General features: G+C 35.5%; 1 protein-coding gene across 2 annotated transcripts; it reads left to right on the top strand.

The window, feature by feature from the left end:
- The first annotated feature begins 5150 nt into the window (after positions 1-5150).
- LOC148875990 (Pentatricopeptide repeat (PPR) superfamily protein) lies at positions 5151-17503 on the top strand. Of its 2 annotated transcripts, none has more exons than XM_088979465.1 (3): positions 5151-5446; positions 13776-15876; positions 16673-17503. In XM_088979465.1, the coding sequence occupies exon 2, from the start codon at positions 13926-13928 to the stop codon at positions 15363-15365; it is 1440 nt and encodes a 479-aa protein (XP_088835591.1). In that variant the 5' UTR covers positions 5151-5446; positions 13776-13925; the 3' UTR covers positions 15366-15876; positions 16673-17503. The 2 variants fall into 2 exon arrangements, with proteins under 2 accessions (XP_088835591.1, XP_088835596.1); XM_088979470.1 differs by having other exon boundaries at positions 16725-17503.
- The last annotated feature ends 285 nt before the right edge of the window (positions 17504-17788 follow it).

Below are 17788 nucleotides of genomic sequence, written 5' to 3' on the forward strand. Positions count from 1 at the left end.
GTTTTGCTTAGTGGGCTGTGTTCTAGTAATTTTATGAGGAGCGAGGGGATTTTTTACCCGATTTGCAGCTTTAGAATCTTGTTGATTTGAATCCATTGCTATTGGATCTTCAACTTCATCAACCCCATGCACATTTTCATTTATTTTAGGATCCATCTAAAAACAAAATACCATTATAAATTTATAACGATTATTGAGTTTCTCAAGATGAACATCCCTATTGTAACAAATTAAGAAAAAAACAACTAATTGGTTATAATAAAAAAACTATATATGTTATTTTTTTATCTAACATCAATAAAACTGAAATATATAAGATAATAAAAACATGTTTCAGAATATATATATATATATAATATTTTTGGAAATATATATTCTGATATTATATATATCTGATATATTTTAGATTTTGAATATATATATATATGTATACATCTGATATATTTCAGTAAAAATATATAGTTTTTGTGCAAATTATGAAATTACTATAAATATCTATTACTATATTTCAAATATATATATGAAAAATATATATTCCGAAATATATCAGATATATTACTATATTTCTGATTTATATATATAATATTTATTTATTTCAGAAATATACATATTATATATACAATTTCAGAATATATTTTCTGGAATATATTTAAAATTGAAATATATAATAATATAAAAATACATAGTTTTTATGAAAATTATGAAATTACTATAAATATCTTTTACTATATTTCAAATATATATATGAAAAATATATATTCCGAAATATATCAGATATATATTTATGAATATATATATATATATATATATATATATATTATTTATTATATATTTCAGATATATATTACTATATTTCCGCTTTATATATAATATTTATTTATTTATTTCGGAAATTTACATATTATATATAAAATTTCAGAATATATTTAAAACTGAAATAGATAATAATATAAAAATACATAGTTTTTGTGCAAATTATGAAATTACTATAAATATCTATTAATTTATTTCAAATATATACATATGAAAAATATATATTCCGAAATATATCAGATATGTATCTATGGAATATATATTTCAGATATATTACTATATTTCAGCTTTATATATATAATATTTATTTCTTTATTTCAGAAATATACATATTATATATAAAATTTCAGAATATCTTTTCTGGAATATATTGAAAAATTAAAACTGAAATATATAATAATATAAAAATACACACACACACACACACACACACACACATATATATATATACACACACACACACACACATATATATATATTTCGGAAATACACATTATATATAATATTTAAAAATATATTTTCTGCAAAACCGAAATATCTTTATTTAACAGTTTTAAATACAAAATATATATTTAAATAAATTAGATTTTTCATACAAAACTGAAGTTTTTTGTACAAATATATCGACATTAACCGGATTTTTTTCAAAGCTTAAACTTAGACAAAACACAAATAAAATATATCAACTTGTAACATGCATTAAATTAAAAAATAATTGAATAAAAAAATACTAACCTTTGAATGACTGAATGTGATGCTTGTTAGTTGTTGCTTGAGTCTTAAGAAGTTGAGAGTTGAGACTTGAGCTTGAGTTGAGAGAATGAGAAGATGGGAGAACCAAGTTCGAGTGATGTCTTGAAGTTGAGACTTGAGAACTTGAAATTTCAAATTTTTGATTCTTGAGAGTCAAATTGTATTAGAGATTGTGCTTGAGCTGAAGGGCTAAGGGGGGCAGACCAAGTTAGAATAGAAGTTATCAAGAAAATATAAAGTCAAACTATATTAGAGAAAGAAGACTGAAATTTGTATATTTCAAGAAACCTTCTAATCTAAGTAAAAAAGGACACTTAATTCTAATTGTAATTGGTTGTCTATTTGGTGTAAAAGACCATAGAAACTAAGATCCTTTGATTCTTTTCTTTAAACTTTTAAAAAAAAATTCCTTGTCTAGTTGTCTTACAATACTTGGCATTAATGTCGTTCCTAACTAGAAGACTAGAAATTAAGCTAGGTTGTAACTAGGATAGAGACAACTTAGTAAATTAGGAACTAAGTAGGTTGTAACTACTAACTAGGAACTAACTATTAAGTCGGTCCGGTTCAGGTTGGTTTTGGTTTTCACACATGAAAACGAAACCAACCCGAATCGTCGGTTTATGATTTTTTACAACCCGAAACCGACCGGTGCTGAAGAAAACCCAACTGACTCGGGTCGGGTCTTCTTATGAGCAGCCCTACTTTGAAGAGGATAATGTTATGCTCCTAACTACCCCCTCACTCGAGGAGGTAAAATCTACCCTTTTTAGCATTGGGAATCTCCAATCTCCAGGTCCGGATGGGATGCTAGCCATTATTTTTAAACAATATTGGGAGCTGATGGAACCAGACATAGTTTCAGTAGTCCAGGAGTTTTTCCAAAATAAAAAACTTCTGAAAAGACTAAACCACACGTTTATTTGTCTTATTCCTAAAAAATGTTGATTGTACAAAAGTCCAGGATTACCGACCTATCAGCCTTTGTAATGTTATATATAAAGTCATAACTAAGCTGATAACTAATCGTCTCCGCTCTATTTTGGACAAGTGTATCTCTCCCAATCAAGTAGCTTTTGTTCCGCCGTCAAGTGTCAGATAATTATATCATTACTCAGGAAATGTTTCATTTCCTTAAACACAGAAAAAGAGGCACAAGCTATTTAGCTCTAAAATTAGACATGACAAAAGCCTATGATTAGTTAGAATGGATTTTTCTTCTTAAAGTCATGTCTCTGTTAGGGTTTTTTGAGAACTTCTGTCTCTTGATTAAGGAATATATCTCAACTGTTTCATTTTCAGTCCTTATCAATGGCACTTCCGAAGGACATTTTTACCCCTCTCGTGGTCTTCGTCAAGGAGATCCTTTATCTCCTTATTTATTTATTTTAGATATGGAAGGCCTTTCTAAACTTCTCTTTAAATTTGAACAAGATGGGAAAATTCAAGGTATCTCTCTTACTCCCTCTTCTCCAAAAATTTCCCACCTTTTCTTTTTTGACAATGTAATGTTATTCCTAAGAGCCCATATAGATGAAATTGATAACCTTAGTCAAATTCTAAAGGATTTCTAGGATGCCTCTCGTCAACTAATCAATTTGGAGAAATCTGGAATTTATTGCAATAAAAATATCCATCCTAGATTACAATGTATGATCAGAAGGCAAATCAATATTGGTCCTCTAAACCGAAATTATAAATATTTGGGTCATCCTCTTTTTTGGTCTAGGAATAGACATGTTAACTTGAACTATATTCTTGAAAATCTAAAAGCCAAATTAAATAATTGGAGGGCTTCGGCAATAAGCTGGGCTGGTAAGAAAATCTTAATCCAATCTGTTGTTAAGTTCTCTCAAAAGACTATTGAAAGCATGGAATAAACAATTAGGAACTTTTGGTGGGGTATGTCAAATAATCATAAACACCCTTACCGTTGGTGTTCTTGGAACACTCTTACTTTGCCTAAATCTCATGGAGGCCTTGGATTTAAGAAATTGAATCTAGTAAATCAAAGCCTTCTTAAGAAAGTTGCTTGGAAATTCCTTAATGAATAACATAAACTCTAGGCTCAGATTTGGAAATCCAAATATCTCAAAAACCTTACTACCTTTCCTTATTCTATTCCTGCTTCAAGCTCGATTTACTGGAAATATATTTGTCCAAAATTAATTGAATTATCTTCTGAATGTGGGCATTTAGTAAATGGAGATTCATCCTTCTTGATTTATCAAATCCCTTGGATACAATCAGATTCTAAATTCTACTGGGTTTCTCTTCCCTTAGCCCCCCGTCTTCCTAATTTAAATATTTTCAACTTTCTTGTGTCAGGAACCTGGAATGAGAACCTTATTCACTCTTTATTTCTTCTCCCATAAGCTACCAAAATTCTCAGAACACTTGTCTATCCTACTAATAATGATATTTCTTGGATTTGGGAGAGCCATAGCTCTAGAAAATATTTGGTAAATGAAAATTATAAGAAGGAAATACACATGCTTCTTTCGAATATCACTCCTGATTTACAATTTTGTCTAACAAAAATATGGAAATTATCTATCCCTCCCTGTTTCCAATTATTTTCATGGCAAATCATTAACAATTTCATCCTAGTAAAAGAATGTCTTTGCTTAGAAGATCATCAAAAACTTTGTGTTTTTTGTAATACTGAAATAGAATCCTTACCCCGTCTATTTCTTAAATGCCAATTTGCCCAAGTTGTTCTCTTCACCAATCATTGGAATATTCAACTGCAACATATTTTTCAAAATTCTTGGATTACAGGCATTCAAAATTTTCATAATTTAATCCCTGAGCAATCTCTTTTTATGCATGTTCTAGGTTGGATTGCCATGGCGTGGTATCATATTTGGTTTGCTCGAAATGAAAAATCATTTCAAAATCATCAAATTTACCTGTGTCAATTGCAAAGATGTTAATCAATATTTTCACCTCACCATGGGTTGCATCAATGATTCCCAATCTCTTTTAAATCAACCTAGGGATAGCAAATATTCTCTTCTTATATCTCAAACTACAGATTTTATTGTGTTTTCAGATGCAGGAAAAATTTTGGACTCTATTTATCTATGGCATCATCATTTTATCTCGGAATTTATCCTGTATAAAAATAATTGGAGGATGAATCTCTCAAGTTAATTATGTTATTCAAGCTGAACTATTTGCTATTTTGCAGGTTTTACTGGAATTATAAAACTGAAATTTTAAAGAAGTCTGTTTGTGTTTTGATGCTAAGCAGTTGATAAGAACGTTTATGCAGCAAATGGATACTCCCTCGTCATGTCACTTGCTTTTGTTGAAAACTAGGATGTTGCTAAGGAGCCTCAAAAAAGTTAACTTTTGTTGCTAAGGAACCTCAGCATATGGATACTCCCAATTAACTAAATCTCACTCTTCTTCTTCTTTTGTAAGTTCAGATTATCTAGAAGAGATACCCTTTATTATCCTTTGTGTGTTAATATAGTTAGGGGCGGCAATTTTTGACCCAACCCGCTGAACCCGCCCAACCACCCAATTATTAATGGGTCGAACCCGTTTATTTAATTCCGGGTCGTTGTGGGTCGATTAACCCAATAAGCACGGGCTTTAATCGATGGTTAACCATCGAACCCACCAAGGAGCAGAGAGTCACAGAGAATACTCGATACAGACACAGAACTGAGAGAAGAGAACGCCTGAACGATAAGAGGAGATGATGAAATCTAGGGTTTAGCAGAGACCATTCGATCAATACTGGAGAACGAAGAGGGAACTCTAGGTTCTAGCAGAGATACGGCGATTAAGGCTATCGGAGAACGCAGAGGGAAGGACGAATTCTAGGGTTTAGCAGAGACCAATACGTCGATTTAGGCTGCCATTTCAGGTACTCAAACTCTCTTTATTTCTCTCTCTCTCTCTCTCTCTCTGTATCCTTAACCTTGTCTCGCCAGTGGGTTGAGAAGCAGGGTTTACTTCCATCTACATCTAGCGAGGAACTTCCACTGACAGAGTTTTCCAGGCAGTGGAAGCCTTCTTTCTGTGAGAACTGCAACTTAATCATTTAGTTTCTTTTATGGTTATCAAGTTAGCATATGAAGTTCTACCATGTGATGAGGAAAACTGTCACAGATTCAGGTTATGGCTTTGTACAATAAATGACTAGCCTGCTGCATACATTTCAATATTGAATATTTAATCTCTGAAAATCCAAGACGTTGATGAGTAGGACTTTTTGAAAATATTTTTCAGAGTTTTCAGTTGCCATTTGTAATTTCTGATGGTATAGATTATAATTTCTTTAGAAACTGGCCGAAGCTTACCTACTTTGACTTGTCTATGAACCGACTTTCCGGTATCCTACCTCTTTCTCTAGCTAACCTCACCCATATTTCACAACTCTATTTACACAGTAATGCACTAACAGGGGAATTGAATCCAAGTTTGTTTGGGAAGTGGAAGAAACTAAGTAACCTTCAAATGTATCATAAGAAATTGAAAGCACTCCTGTGGGCTATCTTGTAATGTTAAAAAAATCAATTTAGACTAGGAAAACAATGTCTTAATGTATCTAAAAGAGGGACACATCAGAACTGTTACTAGAGGACCCAAATGAGACTTTCTACAAGATGGGGGAAAATCAAAATTGACTAGTGGACGGCCCAAGACTTTCTACTGTTACTCATTCATGATTTTTGTCATCCTTCTTCACTGGTGTTGCTTTTTTCATGCAGATATGTCCTCACATTCTTTCATTCATTCCTCGTTAGGTTTTGATATGGCATTAGTTCGTTTAGGTTTTGATTTTGTTCTAGAATCACCTAAAAGGTTAATTGAAGATCCCTCCATTTGTTGAAGTCACAACACAAATAGCCACTTTTAAATGACCAAAATGTGGTGCCCATCACATGCTTAGGAATGTTTGATTGGAGGAATTGCTTTGCTAGGTTTCCCATCTATAAAATTACCACATCGGTTGATTCCCTAAAATCTGTTAGTGCTGATTTCTATGATTCAGGGTGATGCCTAAAGCTTATTTGGGAAATAGACAGCTTCACCAACCAGTGGGTGATCTTTCAAATTGGATTTACAACATGCTAAATTCTTGTAGAATGTGAGAGAAATAGCCCATTGGTTTTGGTTTGCTAGCAGCTAGAATTAATTGTTTGTCAAGATGATTGTTTGAATTCACTAAAGATTGTTTTTCTAGACAAGACCTAAAGATTATAGTGCAGAGAGAGAAAGAGAGACAGAGAGATGGGAGGTGGAGTGGAGAGGGAGAGAGACTGTGAAGTGAAGTAATGCTGGTGGAAGGAGGAGGGCAGTTAGTGGGGCTGGGTGGTGTATTTATTGATGGAAAAAAAGAAAAGAAAAGAAAAAGAGAAAAGGAAAAGAGGGAAAGAAGTTAGGGGTTAGGCCGAGGTTGGTCTTCAGCCTTCTTATGGGAAATGGTTTCTTGTATGATTTGACAAGGTAGACTGAAGACCAAGGTAGCATCTGGCTCAGCCTTCTTATGGTAAATAGTTTATTTCATGTGCCCCATCCCCATCGATCGTAACACTAACACAGTTCTCTTAATATGCATGAAAAACAATAAATGATGCATGCCATGAATCATTCACACTGTTGCAGATTATAATAAGGCTGATGTGTATGAAATTTGAAGTTGGGTTTTTTCCTTTTATCTGTTTTCTAGGTGGAGTAATCAAGAGAATGAGAATTCTAGATTATGAGGTCAAATTGATTTAGAAGAAAGTGAATGTCTCACAGTCTCACAGAGTCATAGTCACTAATCACACCCAAACAATGATGAAAGGTGAATCATTAAAACAGATACGGTCAATGTCAATGCATGTGGCACTCACGTCCTGATATATGGTTGGGACTTGGGACTTGGGTGTGAAGATGTCTAGTCAAAAGAAGTTTAATTGGAATTACTTTGCACTGTCTTGTCTCTTTTTCCTTCTCTTGCTTGTATTACCAACTCAACTGCACCTTCGGCTCAGCTTGTTTGCAATCTATTCATTTTTATCAGTACAAATGTTAAGTTTTGTTTGGGTCATTTTTATCTAACTTTGTAGAAAATTTGTTTCATGTTAAGTTTTGCACTGTAAATAAACCTGTTTAGAGAGACCATTATTTTCCAAAAAAAAAGGTCCTTTTCTTTTGGTGGTAGTAAAGAAGAAAAGTGGACCCTGCACATTGCTTATTTGGTGGTAGTAAAGAAGAAAATAGGTCATATGTACTAAAACTTTCCATGTTAACAACAAAAGAATATACTGCTGATTTGTTTTAATGCAGTTGAGAACCCCATACCATGTGATCAGCCATTGCTTACATCTGTTTTTTTATTTTTCTTTTCTTTCTTTTTCTCTTTCCCTTTTCTGGTTAAAGGATAATCAACTCTGCGGGAATTTTTGTGCAATATCAGAATTCTGGTTTATTCTAATCTTAAACTCTTCTATCAAATGAAGAAAAGGACCTGTTTTCTTAGAAAATAATAGCCTCTCTAAACAGGTTTAATACATGCTTGATCCTTGACAGCCATAGTGTGGTAACATTAAAGATGGACGGAAATTGTTTGATCAGATGGTGAAATCTGATGAAGTCCCATGGAACTCAATGTTGGTTGGTTATGCTACAAATGGTTATGGACTTGAAGCATTGAAGTTGTTTGATGAGACGAGACATGTGGGTGTTGGTCCAAACAATGTCACCTTTTCAGGTGTATTGTCTGCCTGCAACCATTGTGGATTAGTCAGTGAGGGAGAGAGATGGTTTTATACAATGAAAGAAGATTATCATATTGAGCCAGAGAGTGAACACTGCTCATGCATGACTGATCTGTTTGCTCGTGCTGGTTTTCTTGTAGAGGCAATGAATCTAATCAACTGCATGCCATTTGAGGCAGATGCAAGCATGTGGTCCTCAGTTTTGAGGGGCTGAATCAGGGTTTTATCAAGTTTAACAGCTTGCATCGTTACAGAAGATAAGTTTCAGGATTTAGGGCGGCCACAGTCCAGGGAAGATGTTCTGCACTTCCTAAATGAGCTTGAATGGCTATTCCAAAGGAAGAGCAACCCTTCTAAGCCAGAGGGTCCCAATTTCTCCCATTCATGGTTCAAATTTCTCTTCACCTTTTCATTTGAGAGAGACTGGGTGTCAGATTATTTTGAACTCAGATTATTCAGCTCTTATGTGTCAGGCTCTTGGGTTAAGAGACAACTTTGAGATTTAATTTCTTTGCCAAAGTTGAAATTTCAATAGTGATTCTCGCATTTCTGTTCTTTTTATCTGCAATTTCTAGTTTTTCTTTGTTTTTTTTTGTAATTTCTGTTATTTTTCTTCATTTTCTATGTTTTTCTATAACTTTTATTATATAATTATGCAATTTCAGTTTTTTTTTGTAATTTTTTTTTTCAAAATTTTATGTAATTTCTATTTTTTTGATGAATTTTTATGTAATTTCTATTAATTTTATGCATTTTTTTTTGTTTTTGTTTAATTTCTATTTTATTTCATGCAATTTTTATTATTTTTTGTGTAATTTTCATTATTTTATCTAAATGGGTTGGGTTGGATTCAGGTGGTTTGGGTTGAACCCAACCCATTTAATTCTATCTAATTGGGTCATTAATGGGTTGGCGGGTTAGATGGGTTGGGTTGAAACTCAACCCAAACCACCCAATTGCCACCTCTAAATATAGTATTCACCTTTCAAAAAAAAGTTTTAGGTGGTGTAATGGTATTGGGTTTATGGTTCTAAAAAGGGTTGTTAGGGTTCCAAGACCATAGCAATTTTTTTAATGACGACTGTTTTTGAACCACATTAGAAAAGAGACTGATCTGTTAATGGTGGACCTTTTTGAACCATAATATGTGGGCATTGACTGTATGATTCATGTGTTGAAGTTGATTTATTTTCACTATCTACTTGATGGTCATCATCAAATACGGATATTATGACCGGAGACCACCCACCGAGTGCTGGTTCATTGGTGTGTTAGCTGATTTGTTCCAGCATTGATGTGGAATCAAATCCCGCAACTAGCACTTTGGGGAAAAAAATATAGGGTGAGTTTTACTGCTGTCAATGGACTGAGTTTGGATTGGACCCCGTCCAAACCTTAACTATTGAATCAGTATGGACGGTCTGAAGTTTTACATTGGATTGGATTGGTTCGAAATCTGATCATCCATTAGTTTTGTGGACCGAAAGGATATTGTCCAAGTCTATTCAATCGTTCATTTTTTTTGGTTGCCTAGGGCTTTCAATAGGATGACTTTGGTAGTAGATAGTGCCAAGAAATTGGATTCTTGTTGTGATATGCTAGGGCAGCTACTTTGTGGAGTTTATGGGAAGAGAGAAATAGCAGAATTTTTAAAGAGAAAGCTAAAAGCAATAAAGAACTCATTGTAAATATTTATACTAAGGTAGGGGTGCAAATGGTTTGAATCATGGTTCGATGAGCTAGGGCAGCTACTTTGTGGAGTTTATGGGAAGAGAGAAATAACAGAATTTTTAAAGAGAAAGCTAAAAGCAATAAAGAGCTCATTGTAAATATTTATACTAAGGTAGGGGTGCAAATGGTTCGAATCATGATTCAATGATCCGATCCGAAGTTCGATCCTATATTCTCAGATTCAGATAAGCATATTTTGGATCTTCAGATCAGATCGGATGATAGGAGCTGACCAGAAATTGGATTGAGTTTGGATCAAACCCTATCCAATCTGATATATATGTTATTTATTTATTTATATAAATATATATAATACTTATATATATTATTTATTTATTTATAAATATGTTATTTAAATTGTATTTTTTATAAATTTATTATATTATTTATTTTTGTTTACAAAAAGCATGTATATATATGATAAAAATAGTTGGAAACCATGTCTAAAGGAATTCGATTGCATCATGATAGATGCCATAATTAGAGATTGGTCTCAAGTGGCAAAAACATTGGTAATTAAACCTCACCCTTCCCCTTGGCGGTTATAATCATGGGAGATTTGGGCCTATCTGGCATAAGTTGATTTTTTCGTAGATGATGGGGGGTTTTAAAATAAGTAGGACCACAAGTAAAAGGCAAAAAACACATTGAAATTAGCTGTTTTCTCAAAAAACAGTAAAAAAGAAGTTTTCCCATTATTTTCAAAAAATTGTCCATCTTAGAAAACACCATTTTGGTGCCTTTTTCTTTTTACAAAGTGTTTTCTAATATGGTGGCTGATGTGGCCAAGGTTTTTAAAACCGGACCGGATAGGGAACTGTTCCGGGGTTCGGTTTCTGGTTCGAACAGTTTGACCATTTGGTCCAAATGGATAGCTCGCTCTGACAAAAAAAAAAATAAAATTAAATAACCCAAAAAAGGCCAAAAACAATTACTTGGTCGAACAGTTCAATGGTTTGACCGCCTGAGCCAATGATTTGTTGACCAAATCAACGGTTTTTGGCCAAATAGCGGTTTTGGGGTAAAATGGAACCAGTCAAATGACCGGTTCTCGGTCTTTCCAATCCGACTATCCAGTCCGGTTTGGTTTTGAAAACATTGGACGTGGCTTCTACGTGGTGCCGTTTTCTCAGGAAACAATAATGGAACCAAATAGCCTCATGAAAAAACGTTTTGCAATGGACCCAAACACCCCCTATGTCAGTGGCAACGATGGATTTGTCTCAGACATTGTTGGCATCATGGAGATACCAATGCTAGTTAGAGAAATAGCTTGCAATTGGGGAGACTAGGGGGTGGTAAATGGGTGGGTTGGGTTGGATGTGGGTTTCATATCAAACCATCTACCAACCAATCACTAGGGCTAACAATGACCGGATATTGGTCCAACCTAATCTAATGCCATATGGGTCCATCACAGATGGACCAGGCCCAATGCAATTTGATGGATATTTTGGACTGGATTGATCCAACTTAATGTCGTATTGGACCATGCAACTTGTTCAAATTGGTTTTAATTTAGATTGGGTCCAATTGTCCAACCTAAACCCGGTCCATTGACACCCCTAGTCTTATCTAGGAATGACAACAGGGCGGGGATCATATTTCCTGTCCAGCTGTCCCCAATCCCGATTCTGAAATTAACCCCCATCCCCGTCCCTGATCCCCATCAGGTATAAAATTTGTTATCCATTCCCAATCCCCGACGGGGATAGGTTTCCCACGAAGACCCGAATTTTCATCCCTGACTCCAACCTCGATCGAGAATTCCTATTAATCACCGTCCCCACCCCACTAAAACAATCCCCATCCCCAACCCTAGGCTTGGGGAAGTCGTGTACTCATCATGGATAGGGAGGATATTGGTTCAACCCTACCCATTCCAATATAAATCCATTTCGATGGACCAAATCAGGTATTGTCGGATGGAAGTTCTTCACTTTATGGTCCCGTCGTCATCGAAATTACGCCACTGGCTTCTTAGAAGCTCAAACATAACAAGGTGATATTTTCTGGATTAATCATTTGAGAAATGAGAAATCACCCTTTCTTTGTCTGTTTCTTAAAAAAAGAAAAAACCTGATTTGAGTGGACTGGAGATCAAGTTGGTTTTTCTGTTATTCAATCTATCAAAAGAAAAAAAAAGGGATTTTTAGACTGCACTCCACCTCAGAATTCAGATTTGAACTGCAAACTGAACGGTAAAACCCCAAAAAAAATATGATTTGAGTGGACCGGAGATCGAGTTGGGTTTTCTATTACCGAATTGGTCAATTTGGACCGAATCCGACCCGATATGAACAGACTTGATGCGGCTGCTTGCAGCTTGCCGCACCCAATTACCACCAGGGATCTAGGCCTGACCTGAATTGCTCTAACCATCTCTCTTTGGACTATCTATCATTCATAGCCATATGTAATGTTCTTTTGAGCGTTCAACCAAAATAGGGTTACATCAGAAATCAGAATTAGTTCTCACTTAATGTAGGAACAAAGGGAAGACATAAAAAACTTGTCCTTTGTCTCATTGGACTATGATCACAAACGTGAAATTAGTTAGCAATAAAGAAGCAACAATATGGTAAGTTATTTCTCCTCTATTTGATATTGTTTTCTTTATCATTTCTTTGTCCACTTTTCTAGTTTTATTTTCCAAGGAAGAAGCCCTTTTCAACATTCGCTTCGGGTTTCTATTGATCTTCATCTTCTGGGTTCTGGTTCATAGTTTCAAGCAATTCATTATTTCTAGGAGAATTATAGTAGGTGCACTTTGCCACTTTGGAAACATCGAACTTTTCCTTATTCTTTATTATGGAGAACATTATTTTGGACATTCAATAAAAGGTTGAAGTTACACTACTTTTTACAACATACTAACTGTTTGAGAAAATTGGTAGGAGAAATATTCCAATATGCTTTCTTTTTCTTCTTTGAAATTTATAAGATGAAACTCTACTTTGTATATTCTGTAACCATTCTCTTCTATTCTTTCCTGTTCATCTTTGTATCCTATTTACTAGCATTCATGTCATTGTTTTCTTGGTTGCTTAGTTGATCAATTTGAATTTTGGGGTCATCATTTAGAATTCATGTATATTTGAAAAATAAGTGGTTAAATCTCGAGGGTAATAAGGGTTTTATCACTAAGGCCATGTTCACTTTTCGGTAAGTTACTTACCTGGGTTACCTGGGTAAGTATTCTCCAAGAAAGACTTACCTGGGTAAGTACATTTACCATGTTCTTTTATTTCCCAAGTAAAAAAGGCAATGACCATTTTAGCCATAAAAATCCATTATTGAAAGGGGCATTTTTGTCCCGTTCAAGTGTTGGCAACTTCCCTCCAGGTGGGAAAGTTATTTACCCACCTAGGAGATGGGTATCACTTACCCGTGTGAGTGATACCCAGGAAAATAAACTTTCCCTACTCCCCACATAAATCTGAAAAAAGAACATGGGTTTCTTTGTCAATGGGAATTAAAATCCCATTGACCAACTTTCCATTATCAAAATCCGAAAAAAGAATAAAAACCCCAATACTCTCAAGTTCCTATCTGACTAATGTGCAACGAGAGGCCAATGTTCCATAACATGCATTTGTAATTCTAAATATTAGGCTACCATTTAGTTTTGCTCTCATAATATTTCTCTGTCATTGTCATTATGCCCATAGCACAGCAGGGCACTGGCTGCATCCAAGGCCAAATTTATGTTTATGTCTGTGAGACCTGATTCTAATTTCATAATTTGTCCAGGTGCTTCTGCTTCTGCATGATTCCCAAGAATATTGCTTTCTAGCCAAATACAAAGACTTGCAACACTAAAGTCAGGTTGAACGCAAACCAAATACTTTACCTTCTTAATTTCTTGCAACACTAAGTAGATTCTTAAGGGGAACCACTGCAATGAGCAACAAGACACTAGTCAAATGGTCAAAACAAATCACAACATCCCAAGTACAGAAGCTGATACGAGCAGAAAGAGACATCCGGAAAGCAATTCTCATCTTTGATTCAGCAACAGGTGAGTATACTAATGGATTCCGACATGATCACAACACCTTTGGAGTCATGATTTCCAAATTAGTTTCAGCTAATCAGTTCAGATCAGCTGAGGAGCTCCTCAGTAGAATGAAGGAGGAGAAGTGTGATCTTACAGAAGGCATATTCCTTTCCATCTGCAGAGCTTATGGGCGAGCTCACAGGCCACTTGATGCCCTCAGAATTTTTCACAATATGAAGGAATTCCAGTGTGAACCCACTCAAAAATCTTATGTCACCATCTGTTCTATTCTTGTTGATAATAACCAGTTGAAGATAGCCAAAAAAATTTACAGGCACATGAAAGAAATGGGTTTTCCTCCCAATACTGCTTCACTCAATGTTTTGATCAAGGCTCTTTGCATGAACAGTGGGACAATGGATGCTGCTTTTAGAATATTCAGAGAAATGCCCAACCGTGGATGCATTCCTGATTCTTACACGTATGGTACTTTGATTAATGGGTTATGTAAAATGCGAAGGATTGCAGAAGCGAAGGAGCTATTCAAAGAGATGGAAACAAAAGGTTGTTCATGCACTGTTGTTACGTATACGTCTTTGATTCATGGTTTGTGCTTGTCTAACAGTTTGGATGAAGCCATAAAATTATTTGAAGAGATGAGTAGCAAAGGTATTGAACCCAATGTAGTTACTTACAGTTCTTTGATGGATGGTCTCTGCAAGAGCGGACAATCTTCAGAAGCCATTGGGTTACTGGAAAGGATGGTTAGTAAGCACTATTCCCCAAATATGATTACTTATAGTGCTTTGATTAATGGACTTTGCAATGAAGGAAAGATTAGGGAAGCACTGGAGGTATTTGACAGGATGAAGCTTCAAGGATTGAAACCAGATGCAGGGTTGTATGGAAAAGTTATACATGGTCTCTGTGATTCCTTTAAATTCCAAGAGGCTGCAAATTTCCTTGATGAGATGGTTCTTGGGGGAATCTCACCTAATCGTCTAACTTGGAGCCTTCATGTTAAGATTCATAATATGGTTGTTCAGGGCCTTTGTACTGATAATGATTCAACTCGAGCCTTTCAAGTGTATCTTAGTACACGTACCAGAGGCATCTCCATTGATTCTCAGACATTTAATTCTCTTGTAAGTTGTTTTTCTAAGATAGGCGACATTCACAAATCTGCTCGCCTTGTCAATGAGATGGTGTTGGAAGGATGTGTTCCTGATAAGGCCATATGGAATTCTGTTGTTGATGGATTCTGGAGTCGAAGGAATGTGCGAGAAGTTGCTGAGTTGCTGCAAGTTGAGTTGATGCGGGACTTTCTTGAGCCCAAAGTTTGATTTTTAGCAAGATCTTGCATCCTTGCAGCCATTCTGGACTCCACTATAGGAAGTTGTTATTTGATAAAAAGACCTCTCTCTGGAGTGCATACTGCTTGAGGCCTACACAATATCATGCAATTTTTCACATCTTGCACAAGATCCTTTATGCCTGGAAACAGGCTTGTGGCTCACATGTATCATGGTTGGCTCTTAAGGTGCTAACTGAGTTGTGCTTGAGACATTGGAGGATTTGTTGAGCATTGCCCATATGTTCAATATTGATCTCATTTGCAGACAATGAATAAAACCACTTGAAAGGACAGAATTCATGAAACTACATGCCATCCATTAATGTGCATAGTGCCAGTCCAATTCCTTCATGGCAATGACAGAATCTGGTTCCCCCATCAAGGTGCGTTTTATTTGAGCTCGTATGCAGTATGCACTGTGCCTGTTAGATTGTCTGCTTTGTCAGAACTCAGCTTTATATGGTTTCTTCGAAGAGCTACCATGAAGCAGGCATCTTGAGGTACTGATCACTTATTGATGGTTTTTCTTATTTTCTTCCCAGCATCTTTTTTCTAAAGAAAGAACTATATTCATAAACAAGGCCATAATTCATAAGCAGTTATATTAATTGGTTGTAATGCACTTTCTGTATTTGATTGCATCTATCTATGCATGAGAGAGCATTGTGTTTTAATGTACTCAAAGAAAAAAGAGGCAGCATTGTGTTTTTAAGGATGTGATATGGGTTCATATTGTGCTATATGCCCTTTGACCAAATATTCTGTGCATATTCTTATCAGCCTGAAAATTTTGGTTAAAGACCTAGGACCCCCAAGTATCAGAATCAGCCACATCAGATTATCCTATATCACAATAAACTTCATTTCTTAGGGTATCTAATTTGTGTTTCTTAGTATTCTTTTGTCTTCACATCATTAACCTTCTAAAATTTGCAGTTCTTAAAAAAGATGGGCATGAAGGTAAAGAGAAACAAAAATGTGGTATAGATTCAATAATGGATGGTTTGGGTCTTATGATAGGGTTTATATATGGCCAGCCCATTTGCAGCATGCAGTGTCTCTTTCTAGCAGTATCCATGGTTGCAATATTGTGGCATTGCTAGTGGATTGTAATGTTATCATGTGAGCATTGAACTCACTGCTAATATGGGGCCTTATGAACTGCAGTATGTTGGATGTTTTCTTGATGGTTCAATTAAAGATTCTCAATCTCAATATGATAGACATCTGAACCTGCTTACCATATGAGATTACAATTTGATTCCAATAATCTTTTCTCTATTGTTTCATTTTTAGGAATTATCCTTTATTATTGATATTAAGGAAAGCTACATTTCTCCATTGGAAGGTGTGAGAAGAGATGAATCCCTGCATTCCATACGCTGGACTACGCAAGAAACTTAGCCTAAAAGGTGCCAGAGATGTGCTTTCATTGGTGGATAGTAGAGACTCAAAAGCCACATGCATGAGTGGATATCACAGATTATAGATAGCTTTTCATCAAAGTATCAGATAGGCATCTATTGGTATGAGCATGGAAATAAATGGAATCCCCTAAAGCCTTCCAGTAGAAGCTGTGCGGACTAACAGAAGACGTTTCAAACATCTGGAAGTCCCGCATCCTTGACATGGATCCTAGTGCAAAGTCTGATCCTCCACCAGAACTTCCATGGATAGGTTGATGCCATGTGTACCACCTGGTAAGTATCAAACTTTTAGTCGGGTTGATGCCTTGGTGGACCAAACCAAGAGGGGGGGCATTCATCTATTTAACTACAAATGCGTACACAGGATTTCGTACTCACTTTTTCTACCCGGGTTGATGCCTTGGTGGACCAAACCAAGAGGGGGGGCATTCATCTATTTAACTACAAATGCGTACACAGGATTTCGTACTCACTTTTTCTACCCACTCTCTACCCGCCTTGAATTGGAGCTACACATGTCTATTATGAATTAAGAGATGTGTGGCTCCAATTCAGGTTGGGTAGAGAGTGGGTAGGAAAAGTTTGTAGGAAATCTGGGCTCAAATGCATAATGGTTAGACAATTGTTATGGCAGAGTGAACCCATGTCCAAGATATTCATTTAAACAAATTTGTCAGTCCAACCAATCTCTTTTTAGTTTAATTATTCACCAGGCTACTGTTCTGTTCTTTTTGATTGTGCCTCGACCGGGTTAAGTTTGGTTATGGGTCGGCAATGCACATCATCATCATACAGTTTCAGTCGAATTGCTCTACAAGCCTGCCTACAACTACAAAGCTAGAACTAGGATTAGATGGACCATGAGCTGGAGCAATCAATATGAGTTGCAACCACCCACGTAAAATTGTCCAGCAGTGGTTTCTGTTCATAGACAAAGTCATATTCCAAGGAGAATCGAAATTATTGAATAATGAATTGTTTGAAA

This window comes from Nelumbo lutea, chromosome 1 (assembly GCF_056320005.1).
Source record: "Nelumbo lutea isolate HS-2025 chromosome 1, American lotus-T2T, whole genome shotgun sequence".
Taxonomy (NCBI): domain Eukaryota; kingdom Viridiplantae; phylum Streptophyta; class Magnoliopsida; order Proteales; family Nelumbonaceae; genus Nelumbo; species Nelumbo lutea.